Source organism: Misgurnus anguillicaudatus, chromosome 20 (genome assembly GCF_027580225.2).
Source record: "Misgurnus anguillicaudatus chromosome 20, ASM2758022v2, whole genome shotgun sequence".
NCBI classification, from domain to species: Eukaryota; Metazoa; Chordata; class Actinopteri; order Cypriniformes; family Cobitidae; genus Misgurnus; species Misgurnus anguillicaudatus.
The window spans coordinates 12,670,920-12,685,049 of record NC_073356.2 but is presented as its reverse complement, the minus strand read 5'-3'; the positions used below and the strand labels follow the sequence as shown (position 1 = coordinate 12,685,049).

Genomic DNA, 14,130 nt, shown 5'->3' with positions numbered 1-14,130 from the left:
CCAACTTGTGGCACCTCTCAGCTGTTATTCCACTCCATGATTCTTTAACAACATTCCACAATTCATTCACATTTCTTGGTTTTGCTTCAGAAACAGCATTTTTGATATCACCCCACAAGTTCTCAATTGGATTAAGGTCTGGAGATTGGGCTGGCCACTCCATAACATTAATTTTGTTGGTTTGGAACCAAGACTTTGCCCGTTTACTAGTGTGTTTTGGGTCATTGTCTTGTTGAAACAGCCATTTCAAGGGCATGTCCTCTTCAGCATAGGGCAACATGACCTCTTCAAGTATTTTAACATATGCAAACTGATCCATGATCCCTGGTATGCGATAAATAGGCCCAACACCATAGTAGGAGAAACATGCCCATATCATGATGCTTGCACCTCCATGCTTCACTGTCTTCACTGTGTACTATGGCTTGAATTCAGAGTTTGGGGGTCGTCTCACAAACTGCCTGTGGCCCTTGGACCCAAAAAGAACAATTTTACTCTCATCAGTACACAAAATGTTCCTCCATTTCTCTTTAGGCCAGCTGATGTGTTCTTTGGCAAATTGTAACCTCTTCTGCACATGCCTTTTTTTTAACAGAGGGACTTTGCGGGGGATTCTTGAAAATAGATTAGCTTCACACAGACGTCTTCTAACTGTCACAGTACTTACAGGTAACTCCAGACTGTCTTTGATCATCCTGGAGGTGATCATTGGCTGAGCCTTTGCCATTCTGGTTATTCTTCTATCCATTTTGATGGTTGTCTTCCGTTTTCTTCCACGTCTCTCTGGTTTTGCTCTCCATTTTAAGGCATTGGAGATCATTTTAGCTGAACAGCCTATCATTTTTTGCACCTCTTTATAGGTTTTCCCCTCTCCAATCAACTTTTTAATCAAATTACGCTGTTCTTCTGAACAATGTCTTGAACGACCCATTTTCCTCAGCTTTCAAATGCATTTTCAACAAGTGTTGGCTTCATCCTTAAATAGGGGCCACCTGATTCACACCTGTTTCTTCACAAAATTGATGACCTCAGTGATTGAATGCCACACTGCTATTTTTTTTGAACACACCCCTTTCAACTAATTCAACTAATTGCCCAATTGCACAGCCTTAAGAGCGTGCATATCATGAATGCTGGGTCTCATTTGTTTTCTGAGAATCTACTGAACCTACTGGTAACTTGTTTGCCACATAGCAATAAAAAAATATACTAAAAACCTTGATTATTCTGGTTAGTCACATTGTACTGCTATTATTTTGAACAATACTGTACATTGTATTCTAAGCGAGAACCAACACATTGCGTGTGATACATCATTATGTACTTTAAATATGTGCTAATGTGTTAGGCAAATAAGAGCTGAGAGCTTTACGGGAGAGAAGATTTAGAAACTTTTTCAGAAAAAACTTTAAAGTATCAACTCACAGCACAAAGATTTGTAACCATATTGGTGCGCATTTGAAAGACTCACCTGCCTTGCCAACACAAGTAAAGTGATGAAGAAAATGAACAATGATACAGAGCCCATGGTCTTCAAATCTTTAAGGACACCTGGTCTAAAAAAAAAGAGAAATAGAAAAATCTAAATCGGAGACACAAGCAGAGATGAAAAGTAGGCTACAGCGTGCATAAAGCTCATCTTTTATTTTTATGACTTTTAGGAATTTTAATCAGACTCAAACAAAAACAACCAAAACAGAAAATAACGAGAAGGGGATAAAATAGCAGAATAAAATGAATTGTAAGATTTTAGGAACTGACCAGTGTTTGAAATTATGTCAAAGATAAAGGGGTCCCCTAGCTAAGCCACCCCCCATCATTCCAGGGTTGCTCTGATTACACAAAGTAGGATGTGATCCTGGATCAACCTTTTTTTGTTTGGTCCTGGATCAATGTTTAAATCAACGCAAATAAAGCCCCTAACTCAATCCTAAATCTATCAAATCCTCCTGAAAACAGCGTGAGGCGCATTTGAGAGTTTACATTTATTTCAGACAGAAATCTTTTAGATTTGTTTATTGTGAATTTGGGAAAAATAATGGACAGTATCACTTTGTGGCAGCGCAGCATGAGCATTTTTAATTCATGTAGTATTTTAATAAAAACCAGGAGACCCCCTAATTTGTATTTTTGTGGGGTCCCTCAATGCTTATAGGATCTCTGGGACCACCCCAGCCCCCCCTTAATTCGAACACTGGAACTGACTCATTCAGCTTAATCCCCACAAAACCTCAAACACCTGTCACTCAGAGTCCCAGAAAGATGCGAAATCTTTGATGCCTTTAATAAAAGTTACCCACAATTTCCAACTGCATCTATGTGCACAATTCTTTATTCATCCCTCCATCTATCCATTATGTGTGTGCATTAGAATATATGCATGTGAAGTCGAATACCGTCTTGTGCTATTGTAGAGCGCCATGCTGTAATGGTCCAGTATTGGGGCATGAGTCTGGAGAATGATGATATTATAAGCCACTACAGCAGCAGTCATGATGACCATCTTCAGCTCATAGTTTATCCTCAGGAACACAGAGCAGGATATCAATCCCAGAATGCAGCTGTAGATGAAGTACTGTTGGGGCAGAGACATACAATCACATTTACAGAGACAAAAGCAAATAGAAAATCCCAATTATCTTTCCAGTAAAGACATTACTAACTGCAAGTTATATAATAGAGTTGGTCTCTCAAAATACAGTCTTGTATTTAATTAAACATCTAAATATAGCAGTTATGTAACTGCTGGTACAATCATAGTCAAAGTGATTTGTTCAGCTTCTTTAAATGGTTATATTTTTCATTATTTTAATGATTAGGTACAATTTTTTTGTCATGGATCACAAGATGTTATAGGCCAGTGATTCTCAAACTGGTGTCAGGGGGCCCCCAGTTTTATGACATTTTGCAAAATACATCAATTTATCATGAATTCTGTGTAATTAAACCTAAAAAAATAAGGCTACTAACCAACTTTGTATAATTTAATGTTTTGTTTAATTAAAATGTAAAGTTTTAGAACAGTTTTTGGTCATAAATTTTCTTTTGGGGGGCTGCGAAGGAATGCACCATACACAAGAGGCACCATTGTTATAGGCCATAACAGTATAATATTTTCTGTGAAAAGTGTCTAGTATAGCTGAAAATCATGATTTCCTGTTGTCCGAATTAGTCAAATCTGTTACTGTCAAACTCTGTTACCAAGGTAGAGTAACAGTGTTGACAGTCGTGTGTGTGTTTCTTTAGATGATAGTTCATACTGATTTTAGGCTATGTTAGACACTTTTTACAGAAAATATAATAATGTTAAGACCTGTAACATCTTGTGATCCATGACACTGACTACGTTTACATGTACACCAATAATGCGATTTTTCCAATAATCAAAGTAAGGAGTTAATGGCGTTAATGGAGTTAACCTCTTCACTCCTGCAGTTTTTATTTTCGCATTATTCACACATAGCCCAATGCAGAGCACAAATGATAAACTCGCATATATTGTTCACTGTTTTAATTTAGGATCGCAAAAATGACAAACACGTTCTTATGGATGAATTTCGTTATTCTGTGCCGTGATGAAGACAGAAATCTTATGACAGATTTGCTGTCATTTAAAGGATAATTCCGGTATTTAACACTTTGAGTCTCATTTCTGGTTTGTTTTGGATGAACAACAGTGATGGACACTAAAATTTTGACAATGGGTCGTGTCTTGACTTTTTGACTCGTTTAGAAGCGTCTCTTGACTGCTTCAGAATGGAAGTCAATGGCCATGCACAAACATGTCATTAAAACAATATATATATATACAAATATATCAGCGCAATGTATGATTTCAATCCGTGTTATTTGCTATAGTGGATCTATTTTTTCAGATACCTCACAACCGCGTATATACGTCCGCTCTATATTTGAGTCTTACAAAATGCCAAATAAAACACGGCAGAAACTGTATTTCGGTACACTACTTGTTTTTAATCATCAACGAACACCACGAACCACTCGGTTCAGGAAAAACTTCCTAATGTCAAGTTTAAAATGAATTTGCGCTTAAGGTGCATGACTAAAACACACACACACACACACACACACACACACACTTCAGTCACGATACATTCACATGGGACGTAAGCATTAACGCTTCCCATTCACTTTTAATGGGTGACGTCATGCATTGCCGAACTGAATTGTGGATCCGTCTGCGCCGTATTGTGTGTACATGAGGTACAGTATAATCGCAATATTGCCAAAATCCCATTATAATCGCAGTATGAGGGTGCATGTAAACGTGGTCAATGATTTAAAAATGTAACCATTTAAAAAAGCAGAACAAATAATGTCTGTGAACATCAAAAGTACCTGCTATTATATAATTACACACATGAAAAAAAATGCTGGGTTATTTTGAAACCAGCGTTGGGTCAAAAGGGACGAAGGTTGGGTTAAATTAGCCCAGAAAATGTTTATATTTGACCCAACAATGGGTCAAAACAACTTAGCAACTCTTTTTATTGAAGCAACCCAGTGTAGTTAATTACAACACAACGGGCTCGTCCTTTTTTTGACATTGAAAATAACCCAGCATTTTTTAGAGTCTAGGTTCATAATCTAGATCACTTTTTATTGAGTCCTATTTTCAAATTTCTTAAGTAAAAAAAGAAAGTTCAAAATATATCCAAGGTCACTTAAAAATTGCTCTTATTGAGCTCCATTGAAAACTCTTAACAAACAATGAACCTGCTTGTAATAATATAAGACCACAACACCCCTCAGATTTTCACTGATGGGTTATGGACATTGGTTATTGATGTTTCTAAGAAACCATGCTTTTATCTAAAACAAACACTTGTTTTCTAACCAGTTCTAGGAATTCAGTCATGTTTTCTCCACAATCTTGTTAGAAATGAGTAGAAATGTAATGTATTTAAACATGACGCTGTTCTTAATCTGGTGATGCTGGTGGGACACATCTTCCAGTTTTAAAATACTGTGTTCCATCTTTACATTGGTTTTCTTTGTGAAATGTTGTATTTGTGACCTATTTTAAGGTATCAACCTGGATGTCTCCTTGAAGAAGTGGTTCAACAGTATTTCATTCATTCTGACTTATTAACACAGTTATAGAGTTGTTTCCTCATGCTAAACGTAGGCAAAGTGTCAAAAAAGCAGTTGGGCGTGTTACAGAGTATTTCTGTGCCGAACGCACTTCGCCAGGGTACGTACAAGTTTCGGAAAGTTTTTTTTCGATTACGGGTCCAGCTGATGTTTCAGGGGTTTTTATACGTATCACTTCTTTATATGGGCACTTCCCCCGGAAAACCCCGCCCACCCGTCAATCAGCGGGAGATGCTACAACTTACAAACATCACATCACGTGACAGCTTTGTTTTATTACAAAACTCAACAATGGCATGAATGAAGAAGTGTGTTTTTGGATGTAAGGAGAAGAAAGTCAGCCTTATGAAAACAATGGATATAGTTTATTATCCAGGATAGCAGCGGAGTTTTGCGTGTGTGTTTCATGCGCTGCATTTCATTGAAAAGTCCCAACCGGGTCATGAGTTGCATGCAGTAAGTAAGACTTCTGTCTTATGTTGGAAATATTCGCGTGCATATTATATAAATGACTGGAACATGTAGTAAATCATAAGTTAAACAGTGTTGTATATTGTTGCATGAATCGTACTCGCTCCTCCCGCAGTAGTAACTCTTCCTTCTTCATTTTTTCATATGTTATCAGAAAGATTCGATAAAGCTAATCTTTCTTTAATAAATCTGATTAAACTAAAGATTCTTCGGAGATATAAAGGATGTAATACTACTCTATAGGTACTCCAGATTAACATCAGAAATGCAGAAACAGCCTGTGTTATGTGAGCTATAATATAACTTACTGGCAGGTAGAACTTGTTGTTTGGAGAGCTGCTGATGTCGTTTAGTGGCGTTATGTCATCGCCCATGAAAAACTTAAAAAACAAAACAGATAGAGAAAAAAAAATGTAGAGCATTACAACAAAGACATGCACTCTTCGCAAAATACATCTGTTGTGTTTTATAATTAATACACATCACAAAAGTTCATTACATATTTTTTAATCAAGTGTTCAGTTTAACAAAATATAGCTTCATGAAGCAATCAGTAGGGTAGAGCAGATTGGAAAAGCAGAAAAGGGTCTTTTTTGACTCTTTAAAAAGATGCAAAGGTTTTTCAGATGCCGAGAAATGTGACCCAGCAACTCACTTTAAATAGAGCTTGTTCACACATTTTTCAATGTCCAAAAACTTTTTGAGGACAATGTAACTTGTTAGCCAATTTTGGGGCAACATGTTGAATAATTGATCTACAAACCAAGACAGAACCAGGGCATTTCAAGTATGCTGTACTGCTGGGACGGCTGAAAGGTCATGATGATTTAAACCAGCGCACACACACAATATGGTATCAACATATAATGATTTAACACCTCATGCCAAGCAGCTGAACATTTTACCAATTAACATTAAGTCACCTCCTTTTTTTCATTGACAAACAGACATTTGGGTTTTAATAATCCAAACTGACTAAATCTAATGGTGCTTTTCCATTGCATAGTACTCCACGGTTTGGTTTGGTTTAGGTCGGGTCAGCTTACTTTTGGGAGCTTTTCCATTGGGTGCAGTACGTAGTACCCAATACTTTTTTTCGTACCACCTCGGTTGGGGTTCCAAGCGACCCGAGCTTATACCAAACGTGACGCGAAAACACGGTAGGTCACCGATTGATCTGAGAGAATCGTCACTACAGCGCCATCGCTATAATGTAGATTAGCTTTACCTTTAGTGCTAGCTTGCGCTGTCTTGAGTAAACATGTTGTTATCAGTGCTCTGCTATAAGTTCCCAAACTCCCTTTTAGGGACGAAAAACATCCACAGGTTGAGAATCAGGGACACCATAACAGTTTTTTTCCAGACTTGCAGTTTGTGGCGGAACATTCGCAACAAGCACGTCAGCATTATATGCTTAAATGCAACTTAAATGAGGCTCAGCGGAGCGCCGTCGACTGATGCCACGGGTGTTTGAACAGAAATGTGAGACGGAGGTAGTGATAAACGTGATGTGCAAACATTTGTGGTGGAAAATTTTGATTTTGTGGCGGACTGAGAAATAATAAATGTATGGAAATGTACAACAACGGTCTCACTTGTATGATGTCACAGCAGTAGGCAGCACAAATATAACGACACGTCTATAATCCCTCCCACTCCGAAGTGTTACTAAACTCGATGGAAAAGCTAACCACGCCAAAGTACTATGGGGTACTATGCAATAGAAAAGCGCCATAATGGGTTGGGGTATGCAGGAGTTGGGAAACACTGCTATGGATGCCTGTGAAAAGGCTGTACATTGTTATGGACTACTTTTACTGCATTATATAAGCTTTATCAAGTCTACCTGCCTTGTATTAAAAATAACATATTGACCTTTTTTTTAACTATGCCTTTAATGGGCGTAACTTACAACTTACATTGCATAGCAATATTGATTATTTTTAGGGATTGAAATGCACATTGTTAGCCACAAAAAGAGATTGTAAAAACAAGAGCAAGACTTTTGATATTACCATTATTTCTCAAGAGTTCCCTAAAAATAGTAAGCTATACAGCCAGTTGACGTTATTGACATAACCCTATGAAGTGCCCATGATGAAAGCAGGCAGACTCTGCTTATCAAACACACTCATGCACAGTCATACTGAATCATGACTGAATCACAGTCAAATGCAGCCCAATCTAGTCGATAGGACGGGTATTAGGTGGCAGTGATACTTACCATGTTGAACACGGCCATTACCAGGATAAGTGCAGTGGTTGCCATGGTGAGCGCAAGTCGGATCCAGGGCTTGTTGGTGATGACTTTAGAGGAGCCGGGGAGCCGGGGCATTGTGCAGGAGGATGCTTTACCCCATTGCTACGGCAACAAGAGACAAGTGAAAAAAAGCTCCAACTCCCACTAACATCATTTGCATACTGGCTTCTATTCCTAATGCCCAAGGTTATGACAGTAATCCACAAGTAAGAGACACATTAATAAACATCACTTCGTATGGATTGTGAAGTGTGCATTGTAAATACAAATGTGAATGTAAAGTTGCAGCTTTGCTGTATGTAGTATACTGTAAATTTAAACTGAAATCATTCATTAATAATTAGCTTTAAGTTAAGTTTAACTTTTAAATTAATCAACAGAGTTTATAGTTAAAACTTTCCTCCAAAAATAACGACCTTATAGGTCATTTGTGCAAGCAGCTTATTATGACGTACAGTTACGTTTTAGGGATAAGCGCCCTCTGGTGGCCTCAAGTGTCCGGCTCTTTAAAAGACTGTACTTCTGCTTTTACGCAGTATTGATCCATGTGTCACTCTGTATGGATGCCACGTCATCCACTTTGTGCTCAGTAATGCTACATTGTTAGGATGAAACACTCAACCTGTATAAAAGTACACTTCAGGCCTAAATCTAAAAGGAGTAAAAGGTAAAACTACACAAGCAGTGAATCATGCGTCGATTACATCACCTACACTTTCAATGTTTAAATACACACATCTACTGTATGGGATGACCTCGGTACCTTTTTCATTTATGTAAGCTCATCAGGAAAGCCGAAACTAAGCTGAGAAATACTCTTAAAACTGAGCACTAGACATTCATTTACATTACATTTACGCATTTGGCAGATGCTTTTATCCAAAGCGACTAACAGTGTATTACAAGATATACATTTCATTAACGTGTGTTATACAGAATATGACAGGAGCAATCATGACACTCACGACGATGGTTGTTAGTGGCCTACTATAAAAGTAACACAAACCACCACAGAGCTTTCCAAAAATAACCCTTCACATCCACGGCCCCCAAACCTGCAGGGACCCGCAGAGGGCTTACTGCCATCCAGTGAGAAAAATAGACCACGAACCCGGCGAAATATATCATCCGTCAAGATGTTTTTATTGGAGACAAAAATGAAACAAGGTTTTTTAGGTCTTTGCTATTTAATGTGTCCTCTTTTACCGTGATAAACACTGCATCTTCAACTGAGACCTAGTTGTTAATTGGCAGATTGGGGACAAAGTGAGCTGTTTGGATGGTACGCACATTTCAAATGCTCAGAAGGTCACAACATCAAAAAGTACAAAGACTACCATGGGAGTAATTTCCACTGGGGACAGGGGGGACATGCCCCCCACAAAATCCTGTTTATGTCAAAATCGTTTGTTATTTTATTTTTAACCGCACGTCGGAGAAGCAGGACAAAGAGTCTGGCGGTGTCGACGCGCAAGTCTCTGATGCTAGTTTAATGTTAGATTCGATATGATCATAACTCTTTATAAAATGATTCTCTTAAGTATTGGCGTTCAGCCCATATTAAGCAATAAAGAAAGTAAGACATCTTTTCTTATACAGTAGCCTAATATTATTTTTGGCAGAATTTATCATTATAATTAACTTAATTAGTTCCTGGAATTTGTATCACCATTAGTGCCTAAATGTACAGTACTGTGCTGTGTGCAAAAGTCTTAGGGGACCACAACCAGACTTGTTGTTTTAGAAGTTTTAATGTCTATCCATATTTATTTTTCAATCTATTTTATTAGATTGAAAACAGAAAATACAGGAAATATGTACAAAAAAATATCTCAAAAAATTTCAGGACTAAATGTCTTCTTTAGGCATGGTCGGTGTTTCTGTTTAGTGTGACCTCTCTGGGTACTAAATCTTGAGGGTTTTTGAGCAGAATGAAGTAAAAAGACTAATTTATTTAAAATTAGAAATTAGGATTTAATTTCATTTAGGTTTAAGAAATCCTGCAGCTGCCTGCTTTTGCACTGCAAAAAATGACTTACTTTCTTATAGTATTTTTGTCTTGTTTTCAGTACAAATATCTAAAAATACTTAAATTAAGATGCTTTTTCTTGATTTGCAAAATGACTTAAGAAAATAAGTCTAGTTTTTACACAAAAAATATAAAATTTAAGTGAATTTCTGCTTAAAACAAGCAAAAAATATCTGCCAATGGGGTGAAAAAAACAAAATCTAAAAATAAGTTTTCTTTTTTCTTAAACACTTAATTTAAGCACAATTGGCAGATAATTTTGCTTGTTTTAAGCACCAATTCACTTATATTGTGACTTATAAACTAGGTTTATTTTCTTTGGTGATTTTGCTCAAGAAAAATCTTTTTTTTTTTTTTACAAATTTTTAGATATGCCAACTAAATAAAGACAAAAATACTAAGTAAGAAACTCATTTTTGCAGGGTGCTCAAGTGGAACACTGCAAAAAATGATTTTCAAGAAAAAAATTCCTTCGTACTTTTGTCTTGTTTTCAGTAAAAATATCTAAAAATTGCTAAATTAAGATGCTTTTTCTTGATGAGCAAAAGAACCCAAGAAAATAAGTCTAGTTTTTAAAACTAAAATATCAAATTTAAGTGGTTTTGTGCATAAAACAAGCAAAAAAAATCTGCCAATGGGGTAAGCCAAAAAATCTTGAAAATGTTTCTTAAACACTAATTTCAAGAAAAATTCAAGAAAAATTTGCTTACCCCAATTAAATTTGACTTTTTTTCTTGGGTCGTTTTGCTCATCAAGAAAAAGCATCTTAATTTAAGAATTTTTAGATAGTTTTACTGAAAACAAGACAAAAATACTAAGAACATTTTTTCTTGAAAATCATTTTTTGCAGTGAAGGGGAGTTTAATCTAAATACTTGACACATCAGTTTACATTTTCGTACAGTTTTTAATACTATAAACACATTTCCTGTATTTTCTGGATGTATTCTATTAAAGAGACTGAGAAATAATTATATATGATCACTAGCCTATAACATTGCAAAAACAACAAATCTAATTCTGGCATGGTGGGCTTAATGCAGCAAATGGGTTTAAATCGAAAACATCCCCCCCCCATTTTGTGTCCCCCCACTTCTCACTGCAAAGTTACACCCTTGAAGACAACTGTCCGGCTCATATTTAACCTCAAAATCAAAAATCGGGAGAGTGAGAGAGTAAGAGTGAGAGAGAAAATGGTAGAGAGATACACAAGTGGCATTTACTTAAACCATTTACGTTCCACAAATCCACAGTGGCTCATAATTTGATTATAGACAGTGCTGTCTAAGAGCTCAAGAAAGGACTATCCAATCTTAGTGCAATATGGCATTTTTGCATTTTCTCTAACAAGATGCAGGTCTTAATGCAAGAACCTCTACTTATTGAATGACATTTGAATACACAAAGTGATTTCTTCCAGCAGCAAGAATAGATGTACAGTAACATGTTTGCATGTGTTTCATTTCCTTGACTAAAACTCACTCAAAAGCTAGTTACTATTTTGTTTCAGAAAGTGCGATAACATCTTACCAGCATATGTCCAGCAAAACAAATGCAGAGGACGAAGGCGAGCAGCAGGAAGGCCGTTCCAAACGAAACCCCAAGGATGGTCGTTCTGTAAGAGACAAAATCCCTCTTTATCAGTGATACTCAATGACACTTATAGATGGTTTCAACAGTAACAATATAAACAAACGGCTTTTGTGGACGAAATGAAACTTCCGGTAGACTTCCACATTGAATCAATAATAACAGAGTCCTTTTACTGTCTGATAACAAGGAAGATAAATAACAAGTAAATTACCTTCGTTCAAATATATCTAACGCATATGCGTCTGATGAAACCATCTATAAGCAGCATCAGTTATGAATGCTTACCATGATGTGATGCATGTTCATCATGCATTGAAAGGTGCAGTGTGTAAATTTTAGCGACATCTAGTGGTGAGGTTGCGAATTGCAACCAACGGCTCAGTCCACTGCTCACCCTTCTCTTTTGAAATACATAGAAAAGCTACGGTAGCCACCACTGGACAAACATGTCATCGTCGGAGACAACTTAGTAAAAAAGTTGGTCCGTTAAGGGCTTCTGTAGAAACATGGCGGCACAAAATGGCGACTTCCATGTAAGGGGACCCTCTGTGTATGTAGATAAAAAGGTCTCGTTCTAAGTTAATAAACACATAATGGTTCATTATGAAAGGTCTTTATACACCCTTGACCATATAGTTTTGTATATTATTTTGCATTTCTGTCAAGAGATCCTTCTAGAAATTACACACTACACCTTGAAAAGACAAGAAATAAATGGAAACCCCATATACAGAAATGATGTTTGGCAGCGATTCAATAGAAGAACTATTTTTGAGTCCTAAAACAACCATTCAGTCAAACTTTCTTATAAACTGCAAAAAATTATTTTCAAGAAAAAATTTTCTTAGTATTTTTGTTTTGTTTTCAGTAAAAATATCAAAAAATTCTTTAAATGAGATGCTTTTTCTTGATAAGCAAAACGACCCAAGAAAATAAGTCTAGTTTATAGACAACAAATATCAAATTTAAGTAATTTTGTGCATAAAACAAGCAAAAAAAATCTGCCCATTTTTCTTGAATTTAGTGTTTAAGAAAAATGTTCAAGATTTTTTGCGTAACCCATTGGCAGATTTTTTTGCTTGTGAAATTTGATATTTTTGACTTATTTTTTGGGTCGTTTTGCCCATTAAGGAAAAGCATCTTAATTTAAAATTTTTAGATATTTTTACTGAAAACAAGACAAAAATACTAAGAAATTGTATTCTTGAAAATCATTTTTTTGCAGTGCAAGAACCTTTTTTAAAAAAAAGTAAATTAGTGCTTAAAACAAGCAAAAAAATCTGCCAATGGAATAAGAAATAAATTCTTGAAATAAGTTTTTCATAAACACTTCATTCAAGAAATTTTTTCTTATTCCATTGGCAATTTTTTTTTGCTTGTTTTAAGCACAAATTCGCCTTAAATTTTATAATGTTTTGTCAAAAAACGAGGTCATTTTGCTCATCAAGAAAATACATCTTAATTTAAGAATTTTTTAGATATTTTTACTGAAAACAAGACAAAAATACTAAGAAAGTCATTTTCACAAGATTTTCACAAGGATATTTAAGGTTCTTTATGGAACCATTCAGCCAAAAATGGTTCTTTTATCTGGCACCTTTATTTATAAGAGTGTATGGCATTGTAGAAGTCTCCACTGTAGTTTAATACTCAAGGTTACAGATTTGTCCAAACAGCAATAGATTGCCTTACAAGCACCACTAATTCAATTTTTTTCTTTATTTGAACATAAATGTTCAGCCCCATTCAAAGTGACACATCTCACCATAAACGTGACATAAAATCAATATTGGGAAGCAGAAACACAGCAGAGAAACAGTAAAAGGCCGGCTGATCTCAGACAACACGAGCAGTAAATTAGAGCAACGCCTTGCATAGATTTTTCAGTCTGACAAAGAGAGACATTATTTTCAAACCAGACTGTCCTCTGATTCACGAAAATCCATAACTGACCGCTCCCGGCTGTCGTTTGCAGAGGATCATTGACGTTCCCATCATCTCTGTCTTTATTCTCGCACTTCTTTTCTCTCAATTGCATAGATGTCGTAATATTATTATGTGTTGCTCTGTCTAAGTGCTTTTGGATAAGACGGCTGCTTGTAAGTGCGTCATGATGGATAGCAAGATAATTTGAGCAGGTAGTAGAGGTTATACTTACTTCGGCAAAACTAAAACCTGAACCACGAAGATGCAGAAGAAAACAAGACACGCGCAGGTGACATAATATTTGAAGGCTGGCAGAGTCGTTGCTCTGTACTGAAACAAAAAATGGAAACCAGCATGATTAATGAAATTTTTAAAGAGCCCCTATTTTCAGTTTACTGATTTTAATTTTCTTTTGGTAAGTGTGTGTTAGCAAAGTTACAAATCTCACAGTCTACGATGACGCGAGTTATCGTCTCCAACTTAAATTTCTTTTCTTGGACTACAACAAACACACGGATTGTAGGCAAAAGTTTTCTTCCTGAGCCAGTTGACGTGGACACAACGGTCATTATCATAATCCCGCCCGCTTCTGACTCACAGCCTGTAAGTAGTAGATATTTTCATATTTAAAGAATTTATTACTGACTAAAACCATGATTTGAACGCGAGTCTTGAGCAGTGCATTGTTGTTTGTCGTTTCTACGATCACAATCGATGACATGGATTTATGTTTTAGT

The 14,130-nt window shown here is 36.3% G+C and overlaps 1 protein-coding gene across 5 annotated transcripts in view; it reads right to left on the bottom strand.

Moving 5' to 3' along the window:
- adcy2b (adenylate cyclase 2b (brain)) overlaps positions 1-14,130 on the bottom strand; it is a 99,903-nt gene that overhangs the window by 8,059 nt on the left and 77,714 nt on the right. For all 5 annotated transcript variants that reach the window (XR_008648102.2, XR_008648101.2, XM_073858118.1 and 2 more), the window contains exons 14-19: positions 13,626-13,723; positions 11,405-11,489; positions 7,811-7,948; positions 5,895-5,966; positions 2,397-2,575; positions 1,472-1,556 (exon numbers count right to left, since the gene is read on the bottom strand). Coding sequence is in view for 3 of the 5 variants with exons in the window: in XM_073858118.1 (XP_073714219.1) it covers positions 1,472-1,556; positions 2,397-2,575; positions 5,895-5,966; positions 7,811-7,948; positions 11,405-11,489; positions 13,626-13,723 (657 nt within the window). In the remaining 2 variants the exon portion in view is untranslated. The remainder of the gene's footprint in view (positions 1-1,471; positions 1,557-2,396; positions 2,576-5,894; positions 5,967-7,810; positions 7,949-11,404; positions 11,490-13,625; positions 13,724-14,130) is intronic.